The sequence below is a fragment of the Pinus tabuliformis genome, chromosome 4_2 (genome assembly GCF_031772625.1).
Source record: "Pinus tabuliformis cultivar Carrire ecotype Pingquan chromosome 4_2, CPIR1, whole genome shotgun sequence".
In the NCBI taxonomy this organism is placed as follows: domain Eukaryota; kingdom Viridiplantae; phylum Streptophyta; class Pinopsida; order Pinales; family Pinaceae; genus Pinus; species Pinus tabuliformis.
In genome coordinates, this window is record NC_142304.1 from 1,152,998,032 (window position 1) to 1,153,017,949 (window position 19,918).

A 19,918-nucleotide genomic window follows, 5' to 3' on the forward strand; every position below is an offset into this window, starting at 1 on the left:
GTGGCATCGGATGTGCTCTTAGCCTCGAAATTTGTAGGGAGTTTAGGACACATGTATTCCATAATACCCATAAATCTTTTGGGAAATTCCATCCAGAGACAGTTTTATTAAAATAATTAATTATTTTTAATGGGTACCTAAGTTTAAACATAGCAAATTAAAATAATTAAAGGGTATTAATAAAATTGAGGGTGAAACTTCTAGAAGAAGACGAGGATCAAGCCAAAATGATTTAAGCCATTGATTAGAATCTAAGTTGGGTAGTTGGTTCACAACAAGAATATTATAAGAGGAGGCTTGATGGGCATTTGGAAATCAGATCGGAGAGAGATCAAGAGATCAAATTTTAAGAGAAGGCAACGCAACAGTTGCTAAAGAATCAATTGAGGATATTTCTTGCAATGAGGGGCAGGGATAGTTTTTAGGGGAAGTTTTCATGGACGAAAGAGTACAAGGCAGAGAGGGCAGAAAGACCTCCAGAGAGGCTTTCATAAGGCCACGCAGAGCTACACTATGGCAACGCAGAGATTCAAAGGGAGATCAAAATTCTGTTGAGGAACAATCAGGATCTAGTGGCGGAGCCAAGGTGTGAGACCAGGAGGCCTGAGAGCTGAAGTTTCCAGTCAACTGAGAATCAATAGGAGGTGTAGCACAGTCCCAACTACAATGACGTAGTGACGATGTAGGCTTGACGCAATACTCGGCAAAGACTGCGAAGAGGCTCACCTCCAGCGCAAATCAGTGTCGGTTCTTCAAGTGATAGGGTGAGATCATCTCACTACTATTTTTGTCCAATTTCTCTCTGTATCAGATAACCAGTTGAGCTTCCAACGAATTGTATTAAGAAAACTATTGCTTAATAATACAAACCCTCAACTACTGCACTGGTTTTCCCGCATTGGGTTTATCCGGGGACATTTGTCCAAAAATAACGGTGTAATGTGTTGTGTATTTATTTCTTGCTCAGTTTCTTGTTTCCGCATTTAACTTAATTGGTGAAGGTTGCAGTGTATTAGTTTCGGTATTTGTTGTAGGATGGAGTAAATAATTTGTTTAGTAATTAACAAATAGAAGGAACTTAATCAGTTGTTGCAGTAGAAATTTGGGTCTCCCAAATTTTCACAATAAATTCATATGATACCTAAAGATTTGTATAGAACTTTATTTAGCTATTATATTGAGAATTCTGATCAAATTTTTGATGATCGAAGTTAATTTAAAATCAAACAAAACCTTTAAAAACACTATTCCACCCTACATAAACCTTAAATCATAGTAAAACTACTCTTCTGCATTATTTTTTTATCAAACTCTTTATTAAATTTAAAAAAAAATATTTATTACAAAATTAACTTATTACTTATTATAATACACATTTTAAATATAATTAAAACCATTCCTGATAAGTAATTATTCTCAACTTCACAAAAAGTTACAATTTAAACATGAAACCATGAACAAGTTCCCTCAAAATAAATATCTCATAATATTAAATTACAAAAACCCACATGCTTAATCCCTATCACCTCTGCATCTAAACCCAAAATTTAAGTGGTGATCATAGATTCACAGAATCTCCAAAGAGAAAAAAAGTGTGACAAAACTCTCAATTTGGCCATAGATCCTCCCCCACCTTCAAACTTTTTTGTTTTTTCACTCCCCAAAAAAAAATCCCAAACCAAAGACTTTTAATATTTCTCCCACCCATAAAATTTCCCTTCCTCGTGATTTTAGTAGTTCTCACACATTCAAAAGAATAGCGAAAGTATATCAAATTCTCAAATTTCTATACGTATCCCCGAAACCGTACATACGCCGATTTTCACCGCACAAAATCCCGCTCCTCATACGTATTCGTATCCCGAGGTTCCTGTATAATACGCAATCGTAGAGCCTGAGACCAATGGTGGCATCGAGGCCTGCATGAGCGACAGAATTTTGCCCTCGCGCAGCCCGCTCGCTGCCTTCAAACTCTCGATAATCGCCACTGTTGTTCGCTTTCCTCCTTGTTTACTTTTCCGTAGCCCCATTTTTTCCCAAAATATTGCTTTCTTCGAACTCGGCTTCTTACGGGCCGTGCCCTGGGTTCTCAATTTTTTGAATTTGGCGGAAAAATAAACCAGTTCTGAGGAAAACCCGCGTTCGACGGTACTAAAGGGGTTTTCTTCGTCTGGCGCTGAAATTGAAGCTCCCAGGACCTTCAAGGGGTCTCCTGCGATTAATTTATGTTTCAAAACAGGATTTAAAGTTTGCAGGTATTTTCTCTAGAAATTTAAAATTGGTCGTGTATATGCTTTAAGGTTGAATTAACTGAGCGAGAATGCTCCCAGGGCTCATACAATTGATATTTGAGCGTTTGCAGTTGTGGAGTTTTGTCGAGCATTTTCGAGTTCGAGTACGTTTTGAAACCCTAGAATGTTAATGTTATGCGCGTGAAAATTTTGAATTCTGTGTTAAAAGTCCTGATGTTTTCAATGTCGTGGCGTGTTCGTGCGTTATATAGCTAGGGCCTGAGAATAAAATATAAATTTATAGGTAGGGTTTGCAATTTTTATTTTTGATTTATTTGGGAATAAATTTGGATAGAGCCTCCGCTTGTATTTCTTTACTAAAGCAAAGTTTTATGGATGCCTCTGAAAACCTTGGTTTTTGAACGATTTTCGAAGCTGGGATTTGTAATCGTTCAAATGCTGGAGTTTGTGGATTTTTTGTTTTGCTTTTTTTTTTCGTTGTTTAATTTAGGGTTTGTTTTGGTCATTATGTTAGAAGTTCCTGAGTATAATTTTAGTGCAATAAATTTACCGTGTTCTGAGCTCTCAAATGGCTGTTGGGACCTTTCATCCATGCTTATATCTTCTACAAATGATTAGTTTGCATTGTGTAGTGTTTCAGCCGAGTTAAATGCCATTACACAGTCTGGCATTTCTGTATCTGTACGGGAAACCCTTGTTTTGAAGGACTCGTCATTGCTTAGCTGTTCTTGAAGGGCTTTCATGGTCTCATTTTGTTGTGCTTCAACTAAGTTACATGCCATTACATAGGCTGGCATTTCAATATTTTTACAAAAAGCCTTCTACTAAGCCAGACATTTCTGCAATTTGCAAGAAGCCCCTTGTTTCAAGAAGCTGTTTGTCGAAATTTCCCAGGGTTACATTGTGTTGTTAGTGTATGTGAGAACTTTTGTGTTATATTTTCTGCAATGTTTGCTCATGTACGATGACAGTATTTTTACCATTTCTCCTTTGTAACTTTTGGGCAGCAAAATGAGTGATTTTTGGTTTTATTGATCGTGGGCATATGTTGGAGAAGGGGGCAAGGCAGTGCTGCTATTTTCAGCTTAGAGTACTGGCTTGTTCCACCTTCACGGTTGAGATGTATTTTATCACCATCGCACGATGATAAGGTAGCTTGCTTGACTCTAATGCAGCTTTGGGTTTTGGATGCCTTCCATCAGCAAAATTTGTACGTAAGATAGCTATGAATGTCTTAGTACTATGTCATTATGTTGAGTATTTAGGCCTGAAGTTGAGACCTTCAATTGATTATGTAGGTCTTCATCCAGAGTTCTCTTTAATGCTTTCTCGACTTGCAGGTTCAACATTCTGGTGTCAACTCGTGTTCTCCAGGTTTGGAGGGCATGTTTGGCTGCGTGATTGGAGTTATCTAATTGGTACCTGTGAAGTTTGATTACAGTGGTTTACATATAACGTGTATAACATTCAGGCAGGGATTGGAATGATCTGTAAGCTAGCATTAGTGCACTGGGAGATGAGCGGACATGAGTAGGTTGTCATTCAGACCACGTCCACTTGACATTCACAAGAAACTTCCTATTGTAAAATCAATCAAGGACCTTGAAGACGATGAGAGTGCTGGGACTCGAGCTTCTCAACTTGTCCGTATTACATTGGAGAATGACAATGAGGTGGTGAGTGATATCTCAGGTTGACATTGTCACATTACTGTCGAAAGTTCTTTTAATTAGTCATGAATGTCTGGATTTTCTTATTGTAATGATATTATATTCAACTCGGCTGTTCCTCATGAGGATGATTCAGGATTTCTGTGAGGTTTGAATTGTTCTGTGAACTATTTTTTCTCGTTTTTAAAGATGTGTTTAGAGCATGCTGGTTAACTGCAGGATATCACTTAGGGGTCTCTCTTCATAAAGAAACCAAATTTTATTTTATTTGTTTCTCATTTCTGATCAGTAAAAACTTAAAAGATGTAATTTTTTTCCATTACAATGGGTGAGTGCCTTAACTTTTTCACAACAATCTGTTTTTTTCAATACATCCACTAATCATTTCACATGTCTACAATGGTTGACATATATGAACAATATTTACAGTTCGCCAATCTGATTGCTGAGTCATACATTTTTGCTTTCATCAAAATTGTCATCCTTGCTTTCATCAAATTTGTCACCCTTCCTATAGCTGACCATTCTGCTGTGCCACAGTTTTCAAAATTTAACAAAAGGTTTTCATTTTCAACATTAAACTAGAAAACTGAATGCAAACCATTGTTTCCAATTGCTGAGTTAATTTGTGGATGAACTGGGTGTTGTGTGGAGTTAAACATTAAACCAAAAAGCTCAGGGCAAACCATTATTTTAGTCATGGAGTCTGTGACTCTGTTCACTGTTTTCTGTGTGGAGTTATTTATTAACTAATTATATTGAGTCTGCTGATGAAGCAGTGGCACCCCTTCCTTTACTGCTTGCTGAAAAGCGCCTTTAATTAGTCTCAATTCCATGTAGATCTGTTAGATCAAGGTCTAAATTCTTATCCGCTAGTTTTTTGAAAATCCAGGATCCGGATACGGCAAGGATACATCGAGTACAAAAAAAATATAATAATATTTTTAAAATTTTAAAAAACACTTTAGAGTTCAAAAATCAAATAGTCTCTGAAGCCATCAAACTCTTTTGGAACTGAAACCATTAGATATATTATAAATATGACGACTGAAACACTGAAATGATGCATACTCCCTCAATAAAATTATGTATTGTTTAATTATTATATGTTTTAAAAATTTGGTTAAAATTAGATAAAATATTTTTTGGGTTAGAGGTATATTTTGGTTTAAAATGCTTTTCTAAATGTCTAAATAAGTTCAATCCCATAAAATCTATGAAACACTAGTACTCTATAAAAGTGACAAATCAAATTAACAATTCCAACAAAATTTTATCAAAATTTAAATAAATTTAAACAAAAAAATCACCAAAATATATTGAAAAATTAAAGCAATTAAACAATTAGACTACTACATAAAATTAAAACTCAAAGATTGAGTAATTTAAATAAAAATTAAAAATTTCCAAAAAAACCCACATTTAACTACTTTCTAAGTAATCCATAAAGTAAGATATATCTACTAAGATATTTCAATTTGTGGGTGTTTATCCCACAAAACAAAAGAAAAATAATTAAAATAATTAATTTAAATGATATATGTTTTAAAAAAATATTTTATACACATAATATATATTTTCATTGTAATGAAATATTTATAATTACTGTATTTTATATATAAACATAATGTTGTAATAAAATTATAATTTTATTTTTATTGTATTGACTATTGAGATAAAGATTGTCTTATTGGTTTACATCAAGTGTTAAGTTAATGGATTTGATTTTCTTTATATTTTGGGTAAGCCTTCATAAGCATTCCAACAAAATTTCACTGTTTTATTATTTTTTTTTGAAATTTTGGTTTAAAATTGAAAAAAAAACACCATAACAACCTTATATGTAATTGTCAAAATTCTTAGCAATGGAACAAATTATAACTTGAAAAAAATCGATTAAATCAAAATTAAAATGGCTCATGAGAGCTCATGAGAGGACCATTAACTGTTTCCGCCGGCATGACGTATGGACCCGTAACTGTTTCTGCCGGCATGACACATGATCGAGAAAGCATGGAGCACTGGATTTTTTCGTGCAACAAGAAAACATGTCCGGCTACCATAGAGCCGCTACAGAATTTCGATTTAACTCCAAACATCCGTTTCAGGGCTTGTGATCTGTTTCAGTTGACAGGGATCCGTTTCCTAATTTCGCTGATCTGCCTGCATGCTGTATTTTCTGCATATTTAGGCGGATCCAGATCGGATCCGCGGATCTGGGGATCTTGGCCCTCGCCCTGCCGGATCTGGTAACTTAGCTTGAACATTTCCAGCCTTTTCTCAGTCCCTTTTACCAGCCTTTCCCCAGACTCCACTGCCTCCATTTGTGTATACTGATAGATGGGAGGTTTTGAGTTGTTTGCAGCTAGTTCCTGAGATTCTACCATGTGTATTATTTATTATTTCTCATCACACCAGGATTCACTGGGTCCATTTGCTACATTGTGCTGGAAAAATGTAGATGTTCCTTCTCCTCTGTGATGTGTTTGATCCTCCACCTCCCAAACCCACTTTCCTCCATTCCTCCGTGTAATACCTCGATACCCAGGAACAGGCTCTGTTTTATAGCTCATTGTTTTTCCAGCAGCTTTGTTGCAATGAAGCCCTGCCTCCATTCCTTGATAATGATCTTGCCCTCCCATTCCTCACATTCGGTCTTTTGTTTTAGCCTTTTTCTAGTATTTATGATTATCCTTCCTCCAAGTCTGCCTGTTACCAACCCTTTATTTCTTTTTCACTTTGATATTGTACTCATTTTGCCTCCTTTCCAAACATATTTCCAATTAATTGGAAAATTCTCCAACATTTTCTGAAATGACTTGATCATCAACTCCTATTTTCTTGATGTACTTGAGGATTTTCTCTCTCATATTGGCACTCCATGATGTCTGCTCTCTGCCATTTTCATCAATGCTCTTTTTACTTCCTTCCTTCTTTGTCATGTGCGAAAGGATTTGAAAGGTTAAAGAACTAGGTTTTTATTGTCACTTTGTATTCAAGTGCCCATTGGAATTTTAAAGTATTTTCCCAATTCTTCTCATTACAGGATGATTCATTTACCCTTAGTTATCTGTCCATAAGTTTTATCATGGCTTACGTTCTATATCAATCCCACCTAGTTGATTCATTTCAAACAGTTTTGCAAAGTCCCTACCTAGTACTTAAAGTTTGTAGGTCTATATCGATGTCTGTTAAATAATCAGCTGTTTGATTAGCCTTCCTTACATGTTGACGGTTTATTGACTTCAAATTTCCTGCAATGTGTTTTGCCTCGTCCTGCCTTGATGCAATAGTCCAATGGTTTGGGCTTCTTTTATTACTTTATTCCTTGTTCCAAATATTTGTCTAGAGTTGCGTTTTACAATTAATGTTGAAAATGTAGCGAAAAATGGATTCTTTGATTTGTGTCTTAATTCAAGGAATCAACTCGAGTTCCTTGTTATGCTTGAGTGCCTAAAGTTTAGGAGTGTCCCTAAAAGTTAGGACGAGTTAGGATGCAGTTAACTGGTGTTGAAGTTGAAGGTTGAGTTTTTGATCTTCTAGTGTGAGTTGTAGATTTTCCACGAAATTCTAATCTGCTGTTATGAACAAGCTGAAAACAAATTTTCTTTTCACACAGACACAAAATTTCTCTACCAAATAGCAGTGGAATAGAACAGAAATAATTTCACAAAAATTCACACAATAAAATGCACAAATTTTCCAGGGAACTCAACAGGGAAAACCCTAATTTTATCAAGGAAAATTAGGCAACAGATCTGATACACATACAAGCTGATTCCAATCTGAAAATACAATAATTTTCCTGCCTGTCCTAGGCCTGAAACCTCTGCCTGATAGCTGACCTGCTTCCTCCTCCCATAAGAACTAGGGGCTCTGATTTTCCAGCACAAAACCTTAGGAAATAATTTCCTAATTCCTATTGCTGGCTGAGCTCCTATTAAATAGGGATTCCCCCTATTTCTATGCGCACTCCAAAGAGAAATTGGCCTCCTCAATAATTCGCACAAGGAACACTTGGCTCGTTCCTCCACAAACTCTTTTGCTCACAAACTCGTGCTCAAGAATTGAATGAATAATTGCGTGCCTTCAGTCTCCTTATAAGCTTTTCAATTGGGCTATTGTTAGTGAGTTTTCTAAATTAGGAGTTGAACTGGAGCTTTTCTAGCTAACAAAAGTCAACACATTTAGTTAACTGGATCCTCCTAAAATTTAGGAGGCTAACTCCACTTGTTCACTTAGTTCCCAATTTAACTCACATTAGAGGATAGATAACTCATCCTCCACAAACTTTCACTAGTCAAATTGCTTCTTGAACTCGTCCTCATCACTGGAACTCGTACATGACTAAGAAGATCTCCAAATCGATTCCTTGAATCAAGGCACAGATCAAGGAATCCATTCCTTCGCTACTTTTCAACACTCCCTCTTAGCGAGGAAGGGATTCTGTACAACTCCCAACTTATCTCTGTGATGAACAAAATTGCCTCTTGCCAATGCCTTGGTCAAGATGTCTGCTGTCTGCTCCCCTGTTGGAATGTACGGTAGCTTGACTATCCCCTTCTGCACAATCTCTAAGATGGTGATACCGAATCTCAATATGCTTTGAGCGATCATGAAACACTGGATTCTCAGAGAGCTTAATGCAACTCTGATTATCACAATGTATCATGGTAGGCTCCATCCCTTGTCTGAAAAGTCCCACAAGTAACTTCCTCATCCAAATAGCCTCGCAAGTTGCCTGACTAGCAGCCATGTACTCAGCCTTTACTGAACTAAGTGCAACTGATCTTTGCTTCTTACTGTACCAAGAAACTGTTGCTAACCCAATGTTGAAGATGTCACCTAAAGTACTCTTCCTGTCTATGGGGCTCCCTGCCCAATCTGCATCTGTGAAGCCCTTAAGCCTCACTCCATCAACATGTCTGTACCACAATCCATAGTCTACTGTGCCTTTGAGATATCTCAACACACGCTTTGCAACAACCCAATGCACTCTGGTCGGTTAAACCATGCACTGACTTAGTTGGTTGATTGCAAAACAAATATCAGGTGGTGTCTTGACCAAATACATCAACGACCCAATGAGCTGCATGTATACTGTAAGATCCACTCGCTCTCCACTTCTAGCATCCACTTTCCTCCAATTTGTGACTAGAGGTATGGCCATGGGCCTGCAATCTAGCGTATGAAATCTTTAGAGAATCTTTGCTGTGTACTTGCCCTGTCACACGAAGATCTCACCATCACCTTGCCAAACCTCCAAGCCAAGGAAGTAATGCATAAGCCCCATATCCTTCATCTCAAACTCCCTTGTAAGGTCCTCCTTGCAATCCTAGATTAGGCTCTCATCTCCAGTCAGTATAAGGTCATCAACATAGAGAACTAGAATGAGTGGAAGCTCTCCAACCATGATGTAGTACATGTTGGGATCCGCCTTACTCTTAATGAAGCCCAATCCTTGGAAGTAGTTGTTAATCCGAGTGTACCATGCTCTCGGAGCTTGCTTGAGCCCATAAAGAGATCTCTTTAGCCTGCACACATGTGTGTCTATACCGAATTGCTCGAACCCCTCTGGCTGCTCTATATAGATCTCCTCCTCAACAACCCCATTGAGAAAGGTTGTCTTCACATCCATCTGGTGGAACTTCCACCCCATCTGTGCTGCAAGTGCCAAAATAATCCTGATGGATGAATATCGTGCTACTGGGGCAAAAGCCTCGATCTGTGAGAAGCCCTTGGCCACAAACTTGGCCTTGAACTTCTCCACGCTCCCTTCTGCTCCATGCTTCAACGTGTACACCCATCTTGATCAAACTACTGATTTCCCCTCAGGTCATGGAACAACCTCCCAGACATCATTCTTCATCATAGAGGGATACTCCTCCACCATGGCATCCTGCCAAACCTATTGAGAAGCTGCTTCCTCATAAGAAGGTTCCGTGTCCACCAACTTTGTCACAGTGCCATATAACCTGTGTACCTCTGTGGTTGTTTACTCCGCCTAAACATGGTGCTAGGAGCCTTGACTTGCTCCTGATCCTCTTGGATCAACCTCTTGACCCACTTGGTCTTCTTCTTCCTCGTGGTGGGGGGCTTTGGCTGATCTATTTGCTCTCGGCCTGACTTCTCCTCCTCATCCTGAAGCAAATCTTGCTGCACTACCCTCTTGCCACTAGACTGTGGTTGTGGTTGACTTTGAGGTGCTAGCTGTGCCTCTTATTTGGGAGCGAGTAGCTCCACCTCAGGTATTGGAATCTCCTCACTCTCTAAGGAAACTCTCAGAGCCCGATCCTCCTGGAATCTCACATCTTGCCTGAGAACTATCTTCCTGAGTCCTAGAAGATATACCCTGTATGCCTGAGATGTCTCACTATACTCCACAAAGATACCCTTCTCTGATGTGGCATCCAACTTCTTACTATTATCTTTTGACACATGATAATAGACCTTTGTGCCAAAGATTCAGAAGTGTGAAACATCAGGCTCCTTGCCTATGAAAGCGTCCTTTGGTGTGACTTGTCCAAGCACCCTATGTGGACTCCTGTTTTGCAGAAATACTGCAGTGTTGCATGCTTCTTCCCACAAGAATCTAGGTAGATCCTGGTCATGCAACATAGCTCTAGCTGCTCCAACAATGCTCCTGTTCTTCCTCTCGGCCACCCCATTCCGATGAGCGTTATGAGGCACTATCAACTCTCTCCTAATACCTTCTCTTGCACAAAACTCCTTGAAGGCAATGGAGATATATTCTCCACCATTGGCACTTCTCACCGCCTTGATTTTCTTCCCGGTTTGCTTCTCTACCAAGGCCTTAAACTCCATGAACCTGTCTAAGACCTCATCTTTCTTTTTCATAAAATAATCCAAGTTTTTTGAGAAAAATCATCAATAAAGGTAACATAATACTTGTGCCTCATCAGTGATGGAGAAGAGAAGGGCCTGCATACATCTGAATGCACCAACTCCAAAATACCTTTGGCTCTGCTATCCTGACCATGGAAGGAAGACTTGGCATACTTGCCAAGCGTGCACCCCTTGCACACTCCACCCTTGTTAAGGCCTCTTGCTGGTAATCATGTGGCAATCTGCTAAAGAATCTTCAACGCCCCATGATGCAAGTGTCCCATGCGCCTGTGCCAAAGTTCACTTACATCTTCACATCTTGCGTTGTTGCGCAAGGCTGCATCGTCTCTACATACAACTTGTAGGGATTTTTCACCCTCACATCTATTTGCTTCTTACGTCCAGAAGCTAAGTGCTGGAGGTAAGCCTTACCTCTACTAAAGGTAACATGATATCCTTTATCCTCAAGGATAGATACTGAAACTAAGTTCTTCTTTAGCCTTGGAACATGGAGAACATGTTTGAGATGAGGAGTATTTCCTGACCCCCTCCCAAAGCTAACAATACCAACTCCCTTGGTAGCATACTTGCCTTTATCCCCAAGCTCGATATTCACCTGCATATCCTTCTCATCTAGTTGGCTGAAATACTCTTGTTTTCCAGTCATATGGGAAGAGGCTCGGGCTCCCGAATCAATATACCACGTATTAGTCCCTATTGAGCTTACCATGCAAGCTATCAATGAGAAGTCCTTCTCAAACTGAGAGGAAAACTCATCTACCTTAGTTGTTTCAGCTACATGCTTCTTATTCGACCCCTTCTCCAAGTTAGAGCACTTGGAAGCATATTGTCCAAAAGTATGGCAATGGAAGCATTTGATCTTACTCAAATTTGTCTTCTTCTTGTCACCCTTTTGACTGTTTTCGCTCTTCACCTTGACTTTCTTGCATTTGCCTTTGCCTGCAAGAGCAAGATTTTTCAACCTTGGAACCCTTGCCACTGCTGCTAGAAGTCTCAACTAGCCTGAGCCTTAGCTCGTCCTCGATGAAGTCACTCCATAGGCATTCCCAATCTGGCAACTTATCTTGTCCAGTGATAATCTGAACAAAAGCATGCCAATCTTTGGTAAACCCATTCAGGGCCACATGCACTAGCTCTGTTTCCATGGGTTGCTCTCTAACATTTGCTTGGTCATCATGAACTTCTTAGATTCTGGTGAGATAGGCAGTTACACTCTCACCCTTCTACATCTTGATTGTCCTCAACTTCTCTTTGAGGACAATCTTCCGATTCTTTGAAGGGTTCTGATAGAGCTTGAGTAACGCATCCCTGTTAGTTTTTGTTGCATCGGATGTGTTTTAGTGACGAAATTTGGTGGAGAGGTTAGAATACATGAGATCTCCAAGACCCATAAATCGCTTTTGGGTTTTTCCGGGGAATTTTGTTAAAAAATAACTGTGTAAATTTTATGTGTGTGTGCTAGATTTTCTCAGTTTCCAGTGCTACTTTTCTTCCGCATTTTTTTGTTGTTGTGAAAATCACAGTGTGAATTATTTGGTGTTTTCCATAGCAAATTGCAAATAAATTGTTAAATAAATTAACAATTAGGAGAATAATTTCTAGTTATTGTGATAGATGAAATTTTCACAATCCCACATGTCCTTAGCTGTATCTTTACGTGCAACATGAGGAACTACATGATCTCGAAGTCCATCCAAGATCATTCTCTTAGTCTTCGCCATATGTCTTTGGAAAAACCTCTACTCGTCTGAATCTGAAGGTTCTGCAACAACTTTCTCAGCGAAATCTTGCAGCCAACTCGTCCAATAAAAACAATATGCGGACTTTCCAAACACAAAATTTTGAAGAGCCATCTAATCTATCTTGATCTCACAATACCAATACCATCTGAGTTGTCATCTTTGAAGACTATGTGTTGATTGATCTCTGTTCACAACTCTGATACCACGTAGATTTTCCACAAAAATCTGATCAGCTGTTAATAGTTATGAACAATCTGAAAACAAATTTTCTTTTCACACAGACACATAATTTTTCTACCAAATAGCAGCGGAATAGAACATGAATAATCTCACAAAAAATCACATTAAATGTACAATTTTTCTAGGGAACCCAGCGGGGAAAACCCTCGCTTGCTTCAGAATTTTATTAAGGAAACTTAGGCAACAAATTTGATACACACAAGCTGGTTCCAATCTGAAAATACTATAATTTGCTTGCGTGTCCTAGGCTTGAAACCTTTCCCTGATATCTGACCTGCTTCCTCCTATACGCACTAGAGGCTCTGATTTTGCAGCACAAAACCTTAGGAAATAATCTCCGAATTCCTAGCACTAGCTGGGCTCCTGTTAAATAGGGCTTTCCCCTATTTCTATTCGCACTCCAAAGAGAAATTGCCCTCCTCAATAATTGGCACAAGGAACACTTGGCTCATTCCTCCACAAGCTCTCTTGCTCACAAACTCGTGCTCAAGAATTGAATGAATAATTGTGTGGCTTCGATATCCTTGTAAGCTTTTCGATTAGGTTATTGATAGTGAGTTTTCTAAATTAGGAGTTGAACTGGAGCTTTTCTAGTTAACAAAAGTCAACAGACTTGGTTAACTGGATCCTTCTAAAATTAGGAAGCTAACTCCACTTGTTCACTCAGTTCCCAATTTAACGAACACTAGATGACAAATAACTCATCCTCCACAAACTCGCATTAGTCAAACTGCTTCTTTAACTCGTCCTTATCACTGGAACTCGTACATGACTAAGAAGATTTCCAAATTGATTCCTTGAATCAAGGCACAGATCAAGGAATCCATTCTTTGGCTACTTTTCAACATGAGTTGATTGAGGAAAATTGAGTTTTGAGTGGTTGAATTGAAATAGGACGAGTTGCATGAGTAGTTAACTCATGCTAACTTAGTCAATCCCAAAAGCATCTTCCTTAATTAGAAAATTCTCTAATTTTAGCCATTTGAATTGCATTAAATAGGAGGAACGAAGGCACTCTTGTATCATAATTTTGTGAGCTTGTGAGAGAAAGGTGCCAAGCATTCTTGTGCGAATTATTGGAGAGGGAAGCAATTCCTCTAGGAAGTGCGCATAGAAATAGGGGTTTTTCCTATTTAATAGGGGTTACTAGTGCGCATAAAAATCGGAGGAAGGATCAGGGATCTTGCAGGGTTGTTTCAAGCCTAGTTCAAGGCTGAGAGATCAGTTTGTATTCTCTATTGAAGCAAGGTTATTTGTAAGAGATCTATTGTTCATTCTTCAATAAAATTCTCAAGCAAGCGAGGGTTTTCCCAATTGGGTTCCCTAGATAAATTGTTGTGTGCTCGTGTGAATTGTGCATTTATTTCTGTTCTATTCTGGTGCAAATGGAGTAGAGAAATTCTGCGTTTATATGAAAACAAAGTGTTTTTCAGATTGTTCATAAGAGCAGATCAGAATTTTGTGGAATTTCTACAATTAAAATATGGATTGATATCTCAGTTACTAACTTTATTGCTATAATAATACCTTCTGCATCTGCTATCTATGTTTTTCTAAGTTATAATAAAAGAAGCAAAGCATCAACTGTTGTATTCTGCTCTCTATATACAACTGTATGTGATTACCTGAAAGTGATTGGAATCCTCCCTCAACCGCTTAGCCAGGGGAGGCAAAGAAATGTTCTGAACCTGGATCTGGTTATTCAACCAGTTTATCACCATCAAGGGGTCTTCAAAGGCCTGGAGCTGAACCTGCCCTTTAGCCATCTTCAATAGAAAGAAATTCACCAAAGTTATTAGTTCCCCTGCAAAGGTCGGTTTAAACTGAGAATAGTGACGGTATGAGAGGTATAGAATATCTCCAAGGGTACAAATAAAATCTGGTCCCTGACATGATCTAATCAAAATTCCCCCAAGCAAAGACCCATCCAACAGAACTTCATCCAGCTGTCTGCCAATTATAGGTTTTTGAATAGGTTTACAAATTTGAAATATAGCACATACGTTTGCAGAAGTTTGGAAAGATGGAATTTTTTTTTTAGGCTGTGGTTCACGGACACCCTGGTCAACGGGTGGCGCTACGTCCATGGAAAAATCTGGGCTGATCGATCCCGAAGGGAATCTACCCCCGGGCCCACTAGCAAGGTCTGACCCCAAGGGCTTCGGGGAGGTTGGACCCTGTGACCTCCCGATGGCGAGGCACTGATTTTGACCAACTGAGCTAACCCTCGGGGCTGAAAGATGGAATTAACTTATCTTAAAAGTCAATGGCATTTCTGGCAATCTAGATGCCCCACAAGACCAAAAAGGTTTCAACTCACCCTTGTCACATCAGATCTTCAAACAGTACTCCAGAGCTGCCTCATTTCATAGGTTGGAAAATCCTAGCTACTCCTCCATACCCTTGCAGAGTTGCTGTGTTGAATGATATTCTGAAAAGAGATATAAAGATGATTTAGCTCCCTTATGACAGAGAAGACATATCGGGTGTGACTCTATTCCTTTTCTGCAGCATTTTCCATGCGAGAACCTTATTGTGCAATGCTAACCACATTAGTAATTTTGTCTTCAAGGGAGCTTTGTTCTTCTAGATTTTCGACCATAACCACTTAGCCTCCTGGTTTTCTAGCCCTTGCATCGGACAATAGCCTAGTTTGTTGTGTAAAAATCATCAGCCTTATTGTGTGCCTTACCTGGGCTCTGCTGAACTCAGACAGGAATGTATCTCAATGCTGATTTAAATCTTCTGGCAAACCTTATTCATCTGCAGTTAACCAACTCTGATTGCAAAGAGTAGTTGTGGTAGGATGCCCCATCAAATTCAATGTGCATTTGTCAACCTCTTGTAAATGTTGTATCGGTTAGTTGGGAGAAAAATACCATTACCACATCCCATAATTGCATTAGCCACTGTTGAAAATGTAGTGCGAGCAAGGTCCTCTGGCTTGTGCCTTAGCCAGTGAAGAACTCAAATTGTCCTCATGAGTTAGACTTCAGTTAGGATGAGTTATTTCCAGTTTACTAGAATAATCATCAATTTTGCATGCATAGAGTTAGAGCTTCAGTTGAGCGGAAGTCTTCATTAGTTTAACTATAGAACGAGGCGACAGTTAGAAGTTTAGTTAGAGCGAGTTAGTCTTCAGTTTTAATTGAAGGACAAGTTAAGAACTCCAGTGTTGATTGGAGAGAGAAAGTGTATCACTCTTAGTTAACTCGTCAAACAAGAACTCGAGTTTTTAATTTGAACTGGGTCTTATTGCATGTTCAAATTGGGCTTATAAAGAAGAGGAGGAAGGCACAAGGAAATTCATATGTTTTGTGCACAAAAGTTTGTGAGACAAGACAACTCACGAGTTAGTGAGGGAGCCTTGTTTGTGGAGAGTGCAAAGATTTTGTCCTAAAGAATAGGAGGCACAAGTGTGCTAGAATTTAGAAGTGATTGTGCACAATGAATAGGAGTTGGGTCCTAAAGAATAGGAGGCAGAAAGTGTGCTGGGAAATAGGGAATCTGCGCAAGGAATTAGGGCTACCAAGTGCACGATGAAGGAGGAGTAGAATTGAGCAAGGAAGCAGGGTTTGCAAAGCAAGTCAAGGAGGTAGCAAAGAATTGGTTGCGAGCTAGAGAGCCGAGATCAAACAGTGATCATGGCAGGCTGAGATTAACCATATCGGCTGAGATTTGTGAAAGAAGCAAAATGCTTTCACAGAGAGACAAATTGCTTTGAAATAGATTCAATTGATCCAAGACAATCAATAAAATACCACATCAAGCAAGCAAGTTTTCCCTGTTGGATTTCCTGAGAAAAACAAGTGTATCAAGTTGTGTGATGTGTTTTTATCTTTGTATTTTTATTCCGTTGCTTATGAATTGTTAAGAGATTCTGTATCTTGGTGAAAGTAAACTAGATTTCAGTTTTCATATATTCATCTAAGTAGTTGTAGAGTTTCATGGAAATTTAACATGGTATCAAAGCAAAGATCAATATAAAGACCAACACTAGATTGACTAGTTAGTGGATAGTGGAGATCAAGCAAAAGGCTTGCCCTGGAGTTTCAAGAGTAGAGCAATTCTTTGGATGGCAGTATGGCATTCCAAGGACTAAGGTCAAATCAAAGTCTAGAGGTAGCCTCAAACTTCCGCTCATGGAAGGAGTGGATCTTAGTAGTGTTGGAAGATAATGGAGTGCTCGAGTATGTGAAGTAGGCAATAGCTCCACCTCAAGATGCCCAACAATTGATCCAACATAACAAGAATGACACCAAGGCGAGGAGGATCATTCTTGAGGGGATCAAAGATCATATTATCCCTCATCTCCATGAGAAGAAGACAACATATGAGATGTTTAAAGCCATCTTAGATTTGTATCAGGGTTCCAGTGATGCCAGGAAGCTTGCTCTCAAGGAGAAGCTAAGAAGTATCCAGATGAGCAAAGGAGAGCCCATCATCACATATCTTTTGAAGTTCACCCAGGTTCAAGATGAGCTAGGTGGAGTGGGCGTGATTGTAGCAGACAATGACCTTGTGAGTCTTGCGTTTCTGGGACTTCATAAGTCTTGGGAGAATTTCCAGGATGCAATTAGTGGCAGAGAGAATATTCCCCGCTGGAAAAGGATTTGGAGTGACTGTGTTCAAAAAGAAATCTGGAGGGGGACGAGAGTTGTTTGAGAAGCTCCAACAGGGGACGAGGAGAACTTTGACCTAGTAGGCAAAAGTCGCAGAGCCAAGGGAAAGAGGGGCCAAGTCCGGTCAGAAGGGCGAAAAGAAGAAACAAGATCTTAGCAAAATCAAGTGCTTCCATTGCCATGAGATTGAACATTGTGCCACTAAGTGTCCTAATCGGAAGGAGTCCAGTAAGGATCATGTAACTGCATCAACTGAAGTAGATGTGTTTTTTGTTCAGTTTGAGAAAGATTTCTCATTGATAGCTTGCATGGCAAGCTCAATAGACAACAATGTATGGTATATTGATTTAGGAGCATCCTTCTGCATGACTGGGAACAAGGAGTATTTCAGCCACTTGAAGGAGGACATGCAGTTTCAGATTGAGCTAGGAGATGATAGAAAGCATGCAAATAGGGGAGTTGGTACTATAAATTTTGAGAGGGAGTTAGGTAGCTCTCTCCATCTCAGAGATGTCCTCTATGTTCCATGCCTAAAGCGAAAACTTGTTTCAGTAGTTACCCTTGAGGAGAAGGGTTATGATGTCATCTTCAGAGGTAAGGCTTATCTCAAGCACTTAGCTTTTGGATGTAAGAAGCAGATAGATGTGGTGGTTGAGGGTAAGCCAAAGAAAACCTATAGTATGGTTAAGAGTAAGCCAAAGAAAATCTAAGATGATGATTGATGATGATGGACGCGGAGTGAAAATGTTTGTGATTAAAGAATTGTTGCTGAACCAATGTATGAGAAAATGTTTCCTAGAGAACTGGCGAACACAATAATAGGTGACCCATGTATTTTGTTGGATGGTAACTCTTTTATATGGATTTTTTAAAAAACATAATGTTTATGTTTTGCAGGAACAAGATGAAAGTTAAAGAAGATTGAGGATGAAGAATGAAGACCAAAGATTGCAGAAGAAAGAAGACAAAGACAAAAGGCATTAAATGCAAAGATAATAGAAGATGAAAATGGGGCTAGTTCAAAAGAGATATGGAGATTTCATATTGAGATCGTAGGTATTCATTAATGTGGAGTATTAAGATTAACTCCTATTTGTGAATCATGATGAATGCCTAAATTATATGGTGGTTTGTAATGATGTAGACGAATTCTAGAAGTCTACATAAGAATTAGAGATGAAGAGAAAAAAGAGAAGTTAAGGATGTAGATCACTTGAGATACAAGGAGAGATTATCGTTGAGATAGTTATGCATTTGGTTGAACTAGACATTTAAGTATGGCATGGCTGTTATGGTCACCTATTGTTATATAAAGGGACCAATTGTACAATAGAAATACGCACTGGAATCCTTTGATTAATATAATTTTCCCTTTCGGGAATTTCTTTAGTATATTTTCTTGGTGTCCCTCTCTTGTTTCATATTTGGTTGTGTAAATTTGTTGCTGGTGACTAAAACCAACACTACCAGTAGGGTTGAAGCCCAAGAACGCCTTTTTTGCATAGCATTTTTTGGAGTTGAGAGACAACCTCATTATTCGAAACATCGACCCCCTTACACATTCGATATGGGTGCATGTGCTCAACATCCCTCTAGGCTAGTTTTGCACAGGTTCTCGTAATCTACAGGTAGAGGTCGAGCATTAGATTCCACTAAAGGACATGATTCACCAGTTATGTCATATGTAGGAGATCATGATGAAAAAGCACTTTATTTTTCGGTGTCCTATCTATTATCAGATTCAAGTTTGGTTCCACTGCATCTTTAGGTTGTTTTAGAACTTCCTCTCCACTCTTTTTCAACACTTGGATCAATGGTGCTTAGGCTTGTTTTTGAGGGCATTATTCGGTCTTCTCATCTTCCATGCAAAGGGACCCCTTGGCTAGACACTACTTGGCTTTTCACATCCTTTTTTGGTGATCCTAGCAGACAGGGACACCAATGGGTAGGTCGACATTAGTGCCATTCTAGGGTTTAGATCTAGGAGATGCCAGGTCCTTTCTGCCCCATGTCAACGAGTGATGTGTGTGGTTGTTGGCTTAAATCTTGAGAAAAAGCTTGACCTTCCAGCATAAAGCCTCTGCTTAGGAATAGCAGGAATGGGCTCCCCCCTCGAGGCTAAAAAACACACATCAGACCAATTCCTCTTCCAGCTCTTCTGGATAACCTTCTGTCACTAGCTTTTAATATTTGACCTCAGATGTTAGGAGTGATTTAGAGAGAAGGGTGACCTGCAGTGAAGCATTTCCTCCTCTTCTAGTGATACGTCCAGAGGGTGCTGGAGCTCTCCCTATAACACCTCCCTTTGACGCATCATTTTTGTATACTAGCTTTTGGTCCTTAGCAGTTCATACATGACTTCAGATTTCCCAGCAAGATGTTCTCCTCTATCTTTTAGATTTTAGATCTTAGATAGATCTGCTTTTGGTGTCCCTTGGCTCAAGCAAAACAAGTCTCCTCCTCCTTTGCTCTTCAAATCCTTCTTTCTGTTAGCAAAATAAGTGAAAAAACTCCAAAAGACCACT

The 19,918-nt window shown here is 39.1% G+C and overlaps 1 protein-coding gene across 6 annotated transcripts in view; it reads left to right on the forward strand.

The window, feature by feature from the left end:
- Window positions 1-1,684: 1,684 nt before the first annotated feature.
- The window catches only part of LOC149173760 (uncharacterized), a 186,295-nt gene continuing 168,061 nt past the window's right edge, over window positions 1,685-19,918 (forward strand). For 2 of the 6 annotated variants that reach the window (XM_089424723.1, XM_089424727.1), the window contains exons 1-4: window positions 1,687-2,255; window positions 2,363-2,395; window positions 3,260-3,403; window positions 3,593-3,928. In XM_089424723.1, coding sequence (XP_089280849.1) covers window positions 3,779-3,928 — 150 coding nt within the window. In that variant the 5' untranslated portion in view covers window positions 1,687-2,255; window positions 2,363-2,395; window positions 3,260-3,403; window positions 3,593-3,778. Of the gene's footprint in view, window positions 2,256-2,330; window positions 2,396-3,259; window positions 3,463-3,592; window positions 3,929-19,918 lie in introns of all 6 variants that reach the window. The other 4 variants (XR_016259153.1, XM_089424724.1, XM_089424726.1 and 1 more) reach the window with 4 other exon arrangements.